This window comes from Huiozyma naganishii, chromosome 10 (assembly GCF_000348985.1).
Source record: "Huiozyma naganishii CBS 8797 chromosome 10, complete genome".
NCBI classification, from domain to species: domain Eukaryota; kingdom Fungi; phylum Ascomycota; class Saccharomycetes; order Saccharomycetales; family Saccharomycetaceae; genus Huiozyma; species Huiozyma naganishii.
The window spans coordinates 551,368-566,563 of NC_035931.1; the positions used below are offsets into that span (position 1 = coordinate 551,368).

The 15,196-nt window shown below is 44.2% G+C and overlaps 6 protein-coding genes across 6 annotated transcripts; 4 read left to right on the forward strand and 2 right to left on the reverse strand.

The window, feature by feature from the left end:
* Positions 1-121: 121 nt before the first annotated feature.
* ECM29 (Ecm29p) lies at positions 122-5,719 on the reverse strand (the record flags this gene model as incomplete). The annotated part of the gene is made up of 1 exon (XM_022610303.1): positions 122-5,719. The coding sequence occupies one exon, from the start codon at positions 5,717-5,719 to the stop codon at positions 122-124; it is 5,598 nt and encodes a 1,865-aa protein (XP_022466613.1).
* A 377-nt stretch (positions 5,720-6,096) lies between these two features.
* GOS1 (Gos1p) lies at positions 6,097-6,759 on the forward strand (the record flags this gene model as incomplete). The annotated part of the gene is made up of 1 exon (XM_022610304.1): positions 6,097-6,759. One exon carries the CDS (start codon positions 6,097-6,099, stop codon positions 6,757-6,759), a length of 663 nt encoding a protein of 220 aa, XP_022466614.1.
* Positions 6,760-6,901: 142 nt separating this feature from the next.
* KNAG0J02910 (MIP/aquaporin family protein) lies at positions 6,902-8,857 on the reverse strand (the record flags this gene model as incomplete). Its single annotated transcript, XM_022610305.1, has 1 exon — positions 6,902-8,857. One exon carries the CDS (start codon positions 8,855-8,857, stop codon positions 6,902-6,904), a length of 1,956 nt encoding a protein of 651 aa, XP_022466615.1.
* A 1,224-nt stretch (positions 8,858-10,081) lies between these two features.
* On the forward strand, positions 10,082-12,109 carry GUT1 (glycerol kinase; the record flags this gene model as incomplete). The annotated part of the gene is made up of 1 exon (XM_022610306.1): positions 10,082-12,109. The coding sequence occupies one exon, from the start codon at positions 10,082-10,084 to the stop codon at positions 12,107-12,109; it is 2,028 nt and encodes a 675-aa protein (XP_022466616.1).
* Positions 12,110-12,430: 321 nt separating this feature from the next.
* On the forward strand, positions 12,431-13,201 carry RPL8A (60S ribosomal protein eL8; the record flags this gene model as incomplete). The annotated part of the gene is made up of 1 exon (XM_022610308.1): positions 12,431-13,201. One exon carries the CDS (start codon positions 12,431-12,433, stop codon positions 13,199-13,201), a length of 771 nt encoding a protein of 256 aa, XP_022466617.1.
* Positions 13,202-14,142: 941 nt separating this feature from the next.
* On the forward strand, positions 14,143-14,970 carry SBP1 (Sbp1p; the record flags this gene model as incomplete). Its single annotated transcript, XM_022610309.1, has 1 exon — positions 14,143-14,970. One exon carries the CDS (start codon positions 14,143-14,145, stop codon positions 14,968-14,970), a length of 828 nt encoding a protein of 275 aa, XP_022466618.1.
* Between the last annotated feature and the right edge of the window lie 226 nt (positions 14,971-15,196).

Sequence of the window (15,196 nt, forward strand, 5' to 3'; positions counted from 1 at the left end):
TATATATACGGAAATGGTGCTATACCAATTTGGACAGTACTATGTAGTTACATAATATCTATTACATCTGTAAAAACATTACTTCTGGATTTGTTCTTGTTCTCTATCTAATACAATTCAACTATATTTCAACGTTCTTCAGTTCATGTGTCATTCTCGATGTGGGATCTGCTTCGCTTAATTCGCGAAGTTGACTTTCCACAGAAGTCCGGAATTCAGGGAACTTCTTTATGAGAGTTGACCCAAATCTTATTAACTTCAATTTCACGTTCAGGATGGACTCTTTCTTACCACAGACAGTAAAAACTTTGTTCCAGTATCCAAAGAGTTTAGTAGAGTCAACCTCTGTTACAGGACTCTCCAAAAGTAACATGCCTATCTCACTTGCAGCTACCTGACTTTTCCAGGTGTATACAAATTTCTCATTGGAAAACAAGTTCGTGGAATGTTCTATAATGTAATCAAAAAGCCTGCTCGACTGACCCTTACTGTAAATTGGCACACTAGCTTTGAGTATGGAAATCACAAACTGCTCTTTTTCTGTATTTTTTTGAGAGGATTTTTCACCGACTGCTACATTTGGTTTGGCCCTTTTAGCTTCATTCCCCTCAGTAGTCGGATTGGCTATACTGCCCCTGCTAGTGGCGTCGTCAACATCGTTCATAACTGCAGTAACAATTTTCATATATGTGTCGATCGGGATCGAGGAATTCAAGTCCATCGTTTCACTAAGATATTCCGCATAATCGAAAACGATCTTTTTGAGATATTTCATATTAGAACGGGATATTTCGACTTCTACCACCTTATCTATTTCTGCTTTCAAAGTGGTATTCGCCACGATATATTCTTTGAAAAAAATAGATAACTGGATCAAAGCCTTGAATAACGATTCTTTACCATCCCATGTTCTACCTTGTAACGAGTTGAGCGTCAACTGAAACAGAAGATCAATTTGTTTATCAGCAATATGCCTATCCACACTTTGACAAATCGCAAGCAATGTTTTTGCACAAGTTTTCCTCATATTAAAATCAGGAGAAGTAATAAAGCCCGATAACAGGTTTAGAATCTCAGACAGGTAAAGTTTAACAGCAGCAGAACCTGATCTTGACGCTTCACTCCATATTTTGGAATATAGTTGTGCATTATCCTTGTCATTATCATTAGAGGCAATGAATATCAGGGGCATAAAAATAGTACTGATATCTTCGAATTGAGAAGGTGAGTACTTCAGAATACTATCTATAGTCATTCCCACAATTTTCTTGCCGTTATCGCGAGTACCAGCGAAATACAAAGCCACCAACTTTTTACCATACTTTACAGCCTTTTCAATAGATGTCACTTTTAACAAGTAGCCTATCGAGGCCGCATACACGGAACTGACTGCCTCATTTTTATCTTCCAACATTGTCATGCAAACTTTCAGCAGCCTGCCACTATATGGTTTGATGTCTAAGGCATAACGTCTCACCAATAGCATGAAAACCTGGGATGCTGCTACTTTTGATGGAAGACCTACAGAGCTTTTAGCAGCTTTCACAGCGCTCTCAATCAGAGATTCAAGCATGTCATCATCAGCTTGGTTGATTAGTTTGTCAATGACCTCAAATAAAGGAGAGCTTCTGACAGAATTTTTCCTCTGGATATCTATTAAATCACTATCAATGTTGTACTTGCTCGAGTTTAACGCTAGGTAATTGATCACTTGCGGCTCAAGAGAAGAAAAGAGTAGGGTGAATTCGTAAATCAGCTTTGGCGAATATGGTCTAATAGCTTTACTATCTGCCTTCACCAAGTCAATCAATGTTGTTAGAGCAAATTTACGAACCTCTTCTGCATCACTTTCAATACCTTTCAATCCAAGAAGGAAGGGCACAATACGATCCAACAACATTTTAGATCTTTCTGTCGCCCCACCTTCAGTAGAATGAATGGAACGAGAAAATATTTTTGCCAAGGCGACCACGAATCTTGTACCAGCTTCTCGTACACTTTCTTTTATATCATCCATGACTCTGAACCCCATCATCCACAGATCCAAAAGTTTTTCCGAGAACTTCTCAAAGTCTTGAGTCTGCAAGAGCTGTAACAGCCCAACGGTACTCGCCTCACGTATACGCCATTCCTTATTTCCCATACCATCCAATAGTGCCGACAGTATCACATCAAAATAGGAGCTTACAGTTGATGATGTGTTGGTTATCAGAGTGTTCCAGATATCGTTCATTGAGCGTGCGACACTCGGAAAAGGATCAAATTTGTATCTATACAACACCGGAATGAGTTTATTAGATGTTTTTTCATCTTGTAATAACATTTTTTCTAAAGATGACTTGGACAATATAGCACCCAAGCCAAACGCAATCCCTCTTCTTGAAGACCATAAGGCCGAACTTTTGGCCAAAGACATGAATTTGTAAACCAACGAAGGATCACCAACCTCAGACGCTAAACTCATTATATCCTTATAAGTACTGATAGAGCCATCACCAGTATTCATCACATCGGGTTCAAATACCTGAGTTTGTTCTGACATGGTCCCAGCACTTAAAGCCATTGCCTTGGTGGAATCGGTAAACGACCTCAACAAACTTTTTACCATATCCTCTTGCAAATCACTGTCTCCTTGCTGGTAGATTAGTGATAACCCTCTAGCAGCCGCATCTTGAACGAACTCGTCGTTTACAGCTAGAAACCTCATAAACTTTAAATGAATATCCTTCGATTTAGCTTTCAGGAATGCATTGTTTTGAAGATACTCTGTCAAACAAAGAAGCCAGATACAACTTGCTTTCTTCATTGCAGGTTCTGTAGAGTTACATGCAACAAGAATCTGGTCCAGAACTTTTCCAGAGTTTTCGGTCTTAAACTGCAGTTCCAACTGTGCGTAGGAAGCTCCATATATATCACGTTCTTTGAGTAAAATGCGGCTACTCCACCCACCTGCAACAAGAGAAAGTGCTTCTCCTGCCGCAAGTAAGTATTCGATTTGTTTTGAAGGGTACGTCGCGAAAATGTCTTTGAAAAAGTTGTCACTCAAATCGAATTGTGATGCGTATAATGACAAGTAACCGTAGACTTGCGTCAAAATTTCATCATTCATCAATTTCTTTTCATATTTTTGCACAAATCTGACGATAAAATCCTCCCTTTTCTTTAAGTCGAGACGTAATAAAAGACCATATTTTAAGATTTGACTGTACATTAGTAATACAATTCTTCTGTTGGTGTCAGAATTGCCTAAATTGACAATCACTTCCATTAGGTCACTTAACTGTTCGTTATTAAACATGGAACCTTTCTGTACTAAGTGAAGTCTTGGGAGAATATAAGCAAGTGCAAAGGGGGTAGACAACTCCAAAGAGTTTCCAGTATTGCTTTTCACTGAAGCGATTAACTGGGCCAGGTCCGAGCATGTAGGTGGCAGACTCGATGATATTATCCCGAGTATTTGTCCAGCCAACTCCAAATCGCCATTAGATATCGTTTTGAAGCCGTCCAAATACCTCAATAAAGGTTGCAAAAAGCATTCCAGATTTGACAAAACAGAGCTGTTCGTAAACTTTAGAAACGTAAGAGCTGTAAAGCCCAAAGTGACGTCGTGATATTTGGAAAGGGCAATTCTTTGCCCACTTGCATCATTTTCAACAAACTCACCGCAGACCAACTTTAGGAAATCAATGTACCATTTACTGTCAACACCAGAAAGTAAACTCGAAACCAAGTCTGAAACTCTCTCATCCACATCGATAGCATTTTGAATGCGCACCTGCCAATCTTCATCTTGACCAATAATCGTTGACTTTCCGTAAGTAGCTTCCGATATTAAACACTGTTTGGCAAAGTTGATAGCAACAGGTAGAGTACTTCGTAGAACACTATCCTTATTCTCTTTAAGCTCCTCAATTTCCTGCAACAAGTACTGCACAAAGTTTTGGAAACTGGGTAATTTCGTTTCCGAGACGTTGGATTCCACTACCTTCGGAACGGTGATTTGGGAACTGTTAGTGTTCGACACCAGTGATCGATTCATTCTGAACCAATAAGGATGCAACCCTTTGGTGGACTCTTCAATAATATCAAACCGGTTCGTTTTTAGAGTCCCCCAAATATTCATCAATCTCGCCTCATGGTCGTCAAAGTCAAAAGTGAAATTGATAAATTTCACGGAAATATATCTAGCAGTCATAAGCACTACCTTTTTTTTTTCATGGTCCAGAGAATTGTCATTGTTGGCCGCATCACCGCCCAAGGTGGCTTTCAACATTGCTTTAAGTTTCTGCTTTGAAAAGTCTGGTAACTTGTGAAGTTGTCCTAATACGGAAAGTAATGCCTCTTGGATGCTGTGCCGAAATTCATCCAGGTCGCCACTTAGAGAATCAAATAAAAATTCAACATATGACAAATCTTTAAAGGAGTTGTAATCTTTGCTCAAGATATCCCCAATGATCTCGTATTGTAACTTTCTCTGTTGAACCGCAGTCGCAAATGATGGAGTCGAAGGTCCTAATTGCAATCGCGGCCATCCCTCAGAATGCAAATTGTTTCTTATCAGGGAGAGAATCGATGTAGAATAATCAGCTGTTTCGCTTGTACTTCCAGGCAGAAGACTCTTGAAATTGGTTTTCGCTGTATGACGGATAAATGTTAGACAAATAATTCTCAACTTAACGTCAGAGGAGTGTAGACCGATGGAACAAATCAGTGAAACCTTTTCACGATCGAGTGTGGCTCTCACACTGCGACTCAATATGGACAAAATTTTGGTTTGCAACGCAGGCTTTACTGGAGGTCTCCCAATCTCTTTATCACCAATGAACAACGAAATCAAATAATCGATGAAATCTTCGTCTTCGTAAGGGATCTGCAGCCTCTTTAAAAATTGAAGTGCGCTATCTGAAAGATCACTCGAGTCAGTACTTACCACGCAAAGAAACTTTAACAGCAGCTGATCATCAGCGACAAAACCGTTGGTGACAAACTTGAAGATTGCTCTTTTGAAGTTAGAGTGTTGTTCCTTAGTAAAGGAAACACCAGCAGAATACGTGAAAAATGACACATCAGTAGCACAAAGACCTGGGCAAGAGTACCCTCTTGGAATAGTACCAGTCTGTGGATCTGCTTTAGCTGACATCAGCAAAAAAAATTTCGTAAAATGATCTAGGAGAAACTTTAGGTCCTTTTCATCCTTCAATTGCAGAAATTCAATTATTTTTTGTTCCTCTGGCGTTCCCTTCCGCGGAGGTGACCAACTCAGCAGCAATTTGCATAATATGTGAAAGAGTCTTGCAGCTGTGTTTAAAGGCTGAGCCGAGATTCCGTTCATTATGTCGGGGATCAACATTTTCTTTTCATCAACATCAACTATTCTATCCACACCTTTGGATGCTAAAAGTGAACTGTATAGCCGTACATTGTCTATCAAGGCTTGATTATCGCAGTTGGGTAAGGTTGGATTCTTGGCTTGGTCAATCAGCTTTTTAACAGGTAGTTTCATAGCACTTAAAGAGGATAATCTCGATAAAACATGTTTTAGACTTTCAAAGACCGCATTTCGTGTAGAAGCGTACGGTGACGCTAGTTTCAGTAACAGTGGCGCCAAGTACAAGTCTAAACTTGCTTGCAGTTTTTCCTCTGAATCGGCCAGTGCGATCCGTAGTTCCACTTTCTCGACCAGTTCTAGTTCTTTCTGTTCCGATAACTGAGCACTCATAATGCTGGGGCAGATGTATTATTTTCCAAGTGAATTTAAGGCAATTCTGCTGTAATTTGAACACTTCGTTGGTTCCCAGACTGGTCAACACACTGTATATGAACCTGACAGATGGGGAGCAACAGTAACGATTCTCTGCACTCCTCTTCTCGACTGCCCCGATCGCCACTGCATTCGTCTGAGAAGCCGTTAAAAAATAAAAGGTGGGAATATTAGATCTTCTATAAGCCTTCAGAAAAATAGAAAAAAAGAGAAGAGACAGAAATGAATAGTAGAGATACAAAGCAGCCTTGAAGCATTACGTTTCGCTAAATTGTGGGGCAAATACTTCGTAAGACTCCTTGGGAATAGAGCTAACGCAAAGAATTCTGTGAATCATGTCTACGGGGGCCAGCTTTGTTACGGTGAGAGGCCAGGCGATCTCGCTGGAGACTCAGACGGAGTCTCTATTGTCGCGTTACTCAACATTTGCGCAGACTACCAGCTCTGAGCAGACTGGGCAAGAGAAGAAGCTCGATGGGCAGCTCGAGAATATACTGCAAAAAAGGCAAGGCGTTATTGACCAGCTGACCCAGATCTGTAAAGACAATGCGTCTGTGTCGGCATCGAAACTGTCGCAGTTGCAACGCCATAAGGAAACTTTGCAGCAACACTGGCATAATTTCCAAAATATTAGATCGTCCATCCAACAAGAGCGTAACAGATTGAATTTATTGTTCTCGGTGAAGAACGACATCGCTCAACATAATAACAATACGGTGGATGATGCTGACGAGTACATTCAAAATGAGACGAGACGGATCGACCAATCGCATTCTATAGTAGATCGGCTGATATCACAGGCATGGGAAACCAGAGACCAGTTTTCAGGGCAGAATACTGTACTACACAACGCCAATAACCGGATTCTTTCCACTTTACAAAGAGTACCGGGCATCAATCAGGTGATTGGGAAAATAGGCACGAGAAGAAGAAAGAACGCCTTAATATTGGCTTCAATAACCACCGTGTGTATACTGATCCTCTTTTTCACTTGGTGATGAAAGGCTGCAGCATCAGTGTACATACTTCTCTTGAAATGAAGGCAACGTATGACAAAAGGGTGTCGCGACCGTGACCCTGGTGTATAACTGCAATCGATTAATATTATTAAATGTATAAAATAGGAATGTGCCAACGTTATCATTTCTCATCGTTGGTGGTGGACACAAAATTGGGCAGCGATGACGAATCCGTAGACATCATCATCGAATCGCCATCCTCTATAAATGAAGTACCGCCATCCTCCTCCAAAATGGTTGGGATACCACCGTAACCCCTGTCTCTTTTCTGGACAGATTTGAATGTAACCGCTTTATTCACAACCTCCTCGTCGATGTCGCTACTATCTGAGTTTTGATGCTTGGCCTTTGTTTTGGCCTTACCTTTCTTCAAGATACCGTTTGACTCACCAGCTCCGTAATCCTCCATGTTATACTCGTAGTCATCGTCATCAGGCGCATACGAGAATTCGCTCAGATCGGATGTAGCCCTCTCACGCTTCTTGTACATCCAGCTTGGTCTTCTCATCCAGTACTTCCAGAACTTTTCCTTGTAGACAGTCCAAGGCCAGTTCACGGGTGACTCATGACCCTGGTAGACGCAGATATCGTACACCAACGCGCCTGTCAATGCACCGAAGATCGGTGCTGTAATTGGCACCCAGAAATAATGGTGATACCTGATCCATAGCAGTTTCCTATCCATCCCGACAGCATAGAGGGCAAGCCGCGGGCCCAAATCACGGGCAAGATTGATTGCACACGCAGTGGTGTACCCCATTGAAGCGTTCAAAATGAAAATGAGGATAAACAACATCAGCGGGAACACATCGGTGGACAGACAGGTGTATGGATCCGTCATGGCAAATATGCAGGCCTGGAAAACTGCGGTGGCAACGTACTCCGAGGTAAATTGTCTTGCTGACGACAGGTACGGTTTGGGAAATGTGATAAAGTCAGCAGCGACCGCTTGCTCCAAATGCCAATCCGAGTACAGTTCTATGAACACTCTTTTGTAGAAAATGAATGTGATTAATGCGCCTGCAAATGCTCCGAGTATTTGACCGCACAGGTAGAAGGGGACTTTCTTTAGGGGGAACCCTCTGAACACCAAGTTACTAATTGTTACCGACGGGTTTAAATGTGCACCGGAGATGGCGGACCCACCAGAACAGAAGTAGCCCATGACGACGGCGGCCCCCCAACCGAGTGGGATAGCGTCGAACGATCCCGAGGGGGACGGTGTGACCAGTTCCTGCAACGTTCTCACTATGGTGATCGCGTCATCCAGACTCGTTGGCAAGCTGTCTGTCAGCTTGTTCAAACTGTCATTATATGAAATCTCTGTGGCTCTGGCCCCCAAGTTGACCTGACAACAAACGGCAGAACCCAAGAGACACATCACGAGCGTACCTAAAAACTCGGCCAGGAATTCTTTCATGTATGATTGCTTTACGGCGGACCACTTGTTGATTGGATGATACGTTGAAGGTAAGACGGTTGGTGTCTGTGGATTCTGGTACAGCGTCTTTGGTTTCACCAGCAGTGGTACATTCAGCGGCGCATCACCATCGTCATGGTAGGTTGAGTCGTCAGCACCACCGTCACTATTGTGTTCATTATCGTTACCGTTACCGTTACCGTTACCGTTGCTGTTATTTATGTTACCATTGCTATTGTTGTTGATTGTATCGCGATCATTATAGAAGTCGCCAACGTTCAAGACATTGGCAGTAACTGTGGGAGTTCTTGCCCTCAGTCCACTGTTCCCTCCATTACTGTTTCCCTTACTCATGGAGTTGTGGTGTTGCGAATCGACTGCTGTGCTCATGGTAACTTGTGTATTTGGAATCACTTCCTGGATGGGGAACGGCATTTGGCCGTCCATAGTGTACTGGGGTATATAGGACGCAGAGGGCAATGCAGACGTTGGTGACTGGCTGGCGTGTCTCCCGGGGGTGTCCTGCCTCTCGTAATCGAAGTTTTCGTCTTTGCTCCCCCTACCCGCGCTCCTCTCCCGCTCATGACTCCTCAAACTTGGTTCGCTTTGAACGTCACCCTTCAAGAACTCGTTGAGTGCCTCGTTGGTGTTGGACATCTTGGTCACACTACAACTGACACCAAAAGCGAAAAAAAAAGATAGTGAACTTGGCGTTACCGGACGTTGAAAACGTGCTCTCCCTCTGTAAAAACAGACACTGAGCCAAGTATTCTACTTACGCAATAGGAGACAGCCCAAGCTTTTGAACACAGTTTCAATATTGTATTTGTTCAGTCTCTGCTGTTCTTAGATTCTTGAGAACACCAAACTGAAAAATTTCGTCATTTTCGTCATTTTCACCCTTTTGGCAGCGCAGAAATTCCGGGCCGAGAAATATATTCCTGTTGCGACTACGACGGATAGCTCGAAGCTCACCGTGTTGCATTGGGTGCACGTCTTACAACCAGGTGCCTTCTCCGACAGGCGGGATTCTACCCGGGGGAGGGTCACCAGCTAATCCCGCTTTTTTCTCTCACTTCTGTCACTAACGTAATTTGATAACGTAATATGCAAAGTCTCTTGACCCTCTCACTTACACTATCTCGGCTTACTGTCCCCTCCCCCCCTTTAATTTTCGCCGAGCACTAAACCAAGAAGACCAAGAGGAAGAGAAGAGTCACAATGCGACAATAGAGCAACAAAATCGTTATTGTTCTGGGCAACAAGCTTCGCTGAATTTGTGACGCACTTCTTCCCCAATATTTTTCTCGCAACCAATCACGGCGTGACGGAGTTCTCGGGCGTGAAGTGACACCTGATGCATGGCATGGCAGCGTTTGTCGGAGTAATGAGAGGGTAGAAACGCCGCGCCCCCTTTCATCGCCGCGCCCCTGTTGCACCGGTGTTAAACGTTGAGTGTTGTAACCAATAGTTGGAAAAAAACTGACAGCAGACAACAGGACAGCAATTCGCGGAGAACATACGTGCAGTTAAAAACCTGGGGAAAGTGGTGGTGACTTCCGTTTACGTCAATAAAGTTGCTGGATTAGATAACAGTTGTATTAAGTAACGACATTGTCAAGAATCTAATTGAATTCTGCTCGAGACTCAGTTGGTATATAATCGGTAATCTTTGTCGCTGTTTTCACACCGCTGTTTGCTCTTCTATTCTTCACTTTTTCTCACGTTTCGCTCTTCATTTCCATCTCTTTTTATTTCTAGTTGTTGATGTTAAGGGTTTACCTTCAGCTTGGAATAGACACAAGTTTTAAAGGTATTAAACGCACAGTCAACAGGTACTATCACATTTCTGCAATTGCAAAGAATAAACAAAGAGACGAAATGCCCGTTTCTGCTGACGTCTCACAGAACGGCCACGTCCCCCTGATTGTCTCCATAGACGTGGGGACTACGTCCTCTAGGGTACTGCTATTCAACAAGTTTGGTAAGGAGGTCACCAGACATCAAATCGAGTACTCGACCTCCGCATCGAGCCAGAAGTACACCCCTGCGGGGGCTAGAAGAAAATCGCTTAACGACTACTTGGCAAGGGCTCAGGCTGGAGACCACACTCCAAAGACCATCTACTCGTCAGTGGGTATGATGATTGAGGAGAACGACAATCTCGAAATCGAAGACTTGAACGAAAAACTAACCGAGAAAAGAGGCCCTACGCTACGGTACCCAAAGCCAGGTTGGATAGAGTGCAATCCAACAACACTGCTGATCAACGTTCTACAATGTCTCGCGCTCTCGTTGAACTCTTTGAACAGAGTAAACACACTGAGAATGGCAGATTCCAAACTCCCATACAAGGTGAAGTGCATTGGGATCACGAATATGAGAGAAACAACGATTGTATGGTCCAAACGCACGGGCATGCCCGTCATTGATTACGGGATTGTCTGGAATGATACCAGAAACGGCGAAATCATTCGGCAGAGGGAGAGGGATACACCAGCGGAACAGGTGCTCGAGTTGCAGAACAAAACAGGCCTCCCACTTTTCTCCACCTATTTCTCTTGCTCCAAATTACGCTGGCTATTGGACAACGAACCAAAAGTTAGGGAACACTATGAATCAGGGGACTTGATGTTCGGGACTGTTGACACTTGGCTGCTTTACCACTTGACTTCTACCAATGAGTTTGTGTCCGACGTCACCAACGCCTCACGGACTGGATTTATGGATCTGGAAGCAATGAAATACGATGACATGCTACTGAATTATTGGGGGATCGACCGTCAGAAGATCAACCTCCCCACTATTAAGTCGTCTGCAGAATTTTACGGGACGTTTAGAGCTCCAGAACCCCTCAGGAATGAATTTCCACCCAATCTATGGGATGTCCTTTTGAAATTCCAACGGGGCGATATACCAATCCAAGGTTGCCTTGGGGATCAAAGTGCCTCTTTAGTGGGTCAAATGGCCTATACGAAAGGATCTGCTAAATGCACGTACGGCACTGGATGTTTCCTGCTTTACAATACTGGTACTCAAAAGTTGATCTCCAAACACGGGGCTTTGACAACTATAGGTTTCTGGTTTCCATACCTCACGGAGGGTGATGATTGGAACCAGCCTCACTTCGCGTTGGAGGGTTCAGTTGCAGTGGCAGGTTCAGTTGTCCAATGGCTGAGAGATAATCTAAGACTAATCAATCGCGCCCAAGACGTCGGTCCCCTTGCCAACGAGGTTCCCGATTCAGGCGGCGTGGTGTTTGTCCCCGCATTCAGTGGGTTGTTTGCGCCATACTGGGATGGGAGTGCACGTGCCACTATCATGGGTATATCGCAGTTCACAACCGCATCGCACATTGCAAGGGCTGCAGTGGAAGGTGTATGTTTCCAGGCAAGGGCCATTCTGAAAGCGATGAGTTCCGATGCATACGACGGTGACATTTCAGATGACATCGATCTGTTGGAGAGCGGTATTGGTCATGATCACACCTGTGCCTACGAGAAGAGCTTGCTATCAACACTGTCCGTCGATGGTGGGATGTCCAGGTCCGACGAGGTTATGCAAATCCAAGCGGACATATTGGGGCCCTGCATCAAGATAAGACGGTCTCCTGTATTAGAATCGACCGCGCTAGGTGCTGCCATTGCTGCAAATATGGCGTATAAGACTCCGGAGGAGCGTGTTCTGTGGAAAGATTTGAAGGATGCCAAGAAATGGATTTTCTACCGCGGCCACGACAAAAATGAAGAGATCTCTCAAGACCAGCACCCCAATTTGAAAGTGTTCCGCAGTCAATCCGAGGATGAGGAAAGGCGCAAACATTGGAAGATGTGGGAAGCTGCCATTGCCAGATCTAGAGGTTGGTTACGGGATGCTGAGGGGGAACATCCACAAGTACTCGAGGAGTGAAGCCGCTTCACCGTGCAATCCCTCTTGTATTATTTTTTTTATTGATCGCATGACTTTTTCACATATTCATTTTATTCTGTGACTGTTTTTTACAGCAGAACACAAATTCCTGATTATTTACCAAAAATATTGTAAATATAAGTATTACCTGTTTTGGAAGCAGTAAAAAGTATCTCAATTCGAGAGACGCAAAGAACAGCAAGGACGATTCTGTCCATTTGCATTACCTTGGTATATCTGCTGTTGTTCGTGGGTACACTACATCTTATATTCGAAAACTATACTGGAAAAAGACCAACTCACTCGTATAATAACCCAACAATGGCTCCAGGTAAGAAAGTCGCTCCAGCCCCATTCAGCTCAAAGAGCACCAAGTCGACTAAGGCTAAAAACCCTCTGGTCAATGCCACCCCAAAGAACTTCGGTATTGGTCAGGCCATCCAACCAACTAGAAACTTGTCCAGATACGTCAAATGGCCAGAGTACGTCAGATTGCAGAGACAGAAGAAGATTTTGTCTTTGAGATTGAAGGTTCCTCCAACCATTGCCCAATTCCAGTACACTTTGGACAGAAACTCCGCTGCTGAAACTTTCAAGCTATTCAACAAGTACAGACCAGAGACCGCTGCTGAAAAGAAGGAGAGATTGACCAAGGAGGCCGCTGCCATTGCCGAAGGTAAGACCAGAGAGGAAGCCTCCCCAAAGCCCTTCGTTGTCAAGTACGGTTTGAACCACGTCGTCTCCCTTGTTGAAAACAAGAAGGCCAAGTTGGTTTTGATTGCCAACGACGTCGACCCAATTGAATTGGTCATCTTCTTGCCAGCTTTGTGTAAGAAGATGGGTGTTCCATACGCCATCGTAAAGGGTAAGGCCAGACTAGGTACCCTTGTTAACCAGAAGACCTCCGCTGTTGCTGCCTTGACTGAAGTCAGACCAGAAGACGAAGCCGAATTGGCCAAGTTGATCTCCACTGTCAACGCCAACTTCTCCGAGAAGTACGACGATGTCAAGAAGCACTGGGGTGGTGGTCTCGTGGGTAACAAGGCTCAAGCCAAGATTGCCAGAAAGGCCAAGGCTGCTGGCCCCGTTTAGTTCCAACAACAGACTCCTACATTTTGCATTATTCGTCCCCCCCTCGCTCCTGTCCCATATATATTATACAACTCATGAAATAATAATGGGTACGAAGTGAGTTTTTGTTGAAGCAAGAGTATGTGTTCTTGTACAAGTGGTTTTCGTCCCTCTGTCCCCCCAGTATCCTCTTTGTCTTTTTTCTACACGATGGTAATCATTATAGGGTTTTCACTTTAGACAATCACGGTAGACAAAAATAACTAACATGGTTGTCCGTCTATAGCAGAGCAGCTTGCTTGCTGCTCTGCGTTGAACGCGGTCAATTGATGTTGTATTTTATTGTCTCTGCTTCCATGTTGTCTGCGAGCGGGAAACCTTTTGAATTGATTTATTGTCGTGCGGTATTAGAACAAAGGGGACCGCTGACCCCAGAGAGAACGATCCACAGTGCAAAGACACCCTCCTGTTACAGAAAGCGCACTGCCATCCCAGCATACCCTATGTAAACGAAGTAACTTACACTCACCCACACCTCTCTTGCCCGTCTCAGTCAGGTGACCGCCGGTCTGTGCACCCAGACAGCCGCCGTAGAAAGCGACACTTCCCCTTCTGGAATCTGGTTCAAAGGGGCAAAAAAAAAAATTAAAAAAAAAAGAGGAAAAATTTTCGTTTGAAAAAAAAAACTTGTGATAAAAAGAGAGGGCAACGCAGCGGTTTCCATTGCCACTCCCCCCAGGTTGCAGTTTGGTTTGGTTCTTGTGTTGTCCTGTTTGGAAGCTCACCAGATTTGAACGCACACATATATTCGAGTCAGATTGAACAGGACGTACAGTTTCACATAGTACATCCAGATAACCAAGCAGAAGAACCGTGAAGGGGAACAGACAACAGAGAATAAATCCGAGAAAAGGGTAATTCAAGAAAAAAAATCAAGACAATAGAAAAGAAACCATATAGAAATGTCTACTGAAGAACAGAACCAGCAGGAAGTTGCCATTGAGGTGGTGGAGACCGTCCAAGAGAAGCCATCTTACGACCCAAAGACCACTGTGTTTGTCGGGAACGTTGCCCACGAGGCAACTGCCGATGAATTGGTCGCCGTTTTCATCAAGGAATTCGGGACCGTCGATGTTGAGATTCCAGAGAAGAAGAGAGGTGACCTTCGTAACAGATCCTACGCGCCTGCCAGCAAGCACGCGTTCGTTATCTTCCCACAGGAGATCGACTTCGACCAGATCAAGGAGAAGTACGACTTGACTGAGATCGACGGCAGAGAGATCCACATCAAGAAGGTGAAGAGTAACGAAGAGCTTCGTGAGAACTTCCAGAAGAGAAACCAGAGGTTCAACGCTCGTGGTGGGGCCCGTGGTGGTGCTAGAGGTGGCCGTGGTGGCAGACGTGGTGGCAGAGAGAGAGTCCCATTGGAACAAATGGAAAGATCCAAGGACACCCTGTACGTCAACAACATCCCATTCACTGCTACGAAGCCAGAGTTGGCCGAATTCTTCGGTGTTGCCGTCGAAAACGTCGCGTTGCCAATGAAGAAGTTGAGAGACTTCGAAACGAGAACTTTCGTCGAATCCGAGGACTTGAACAGAGGTATTGCCTTCATCACCTTCGCTGACACCGATATCGCAGCCAAGGCCGGTGACTTCAACGGTACCTCCTTCCAGGAGAGACCATTGACCGTCGACATCGCTGTCGTCAAGCCAGAACCGGTCGAAGCTCCTCACACGGAAGAAGCTGCCCCTGCCGCTGCCGCCCCAGAAACCTCAACTGACGCTTGATTTGGCAGAATAGTGGTCTCGCTAATGGTGGCATTATGTCCTCCAAATTTTTTTTCATGTCTCCCTCTGTTTTTCCATTTTAATTTGCAGCCTGATCGAACAGCTACTATAAGTGTTTATAGGCAATTCCCTTTCATTCTCTCTTTCTTTCAATCACAATATTCCTTTATCTTTTTGCTATGTTTTATAACACAAATACTCTATCTTTGAGTTTGTTTCTTGTGTT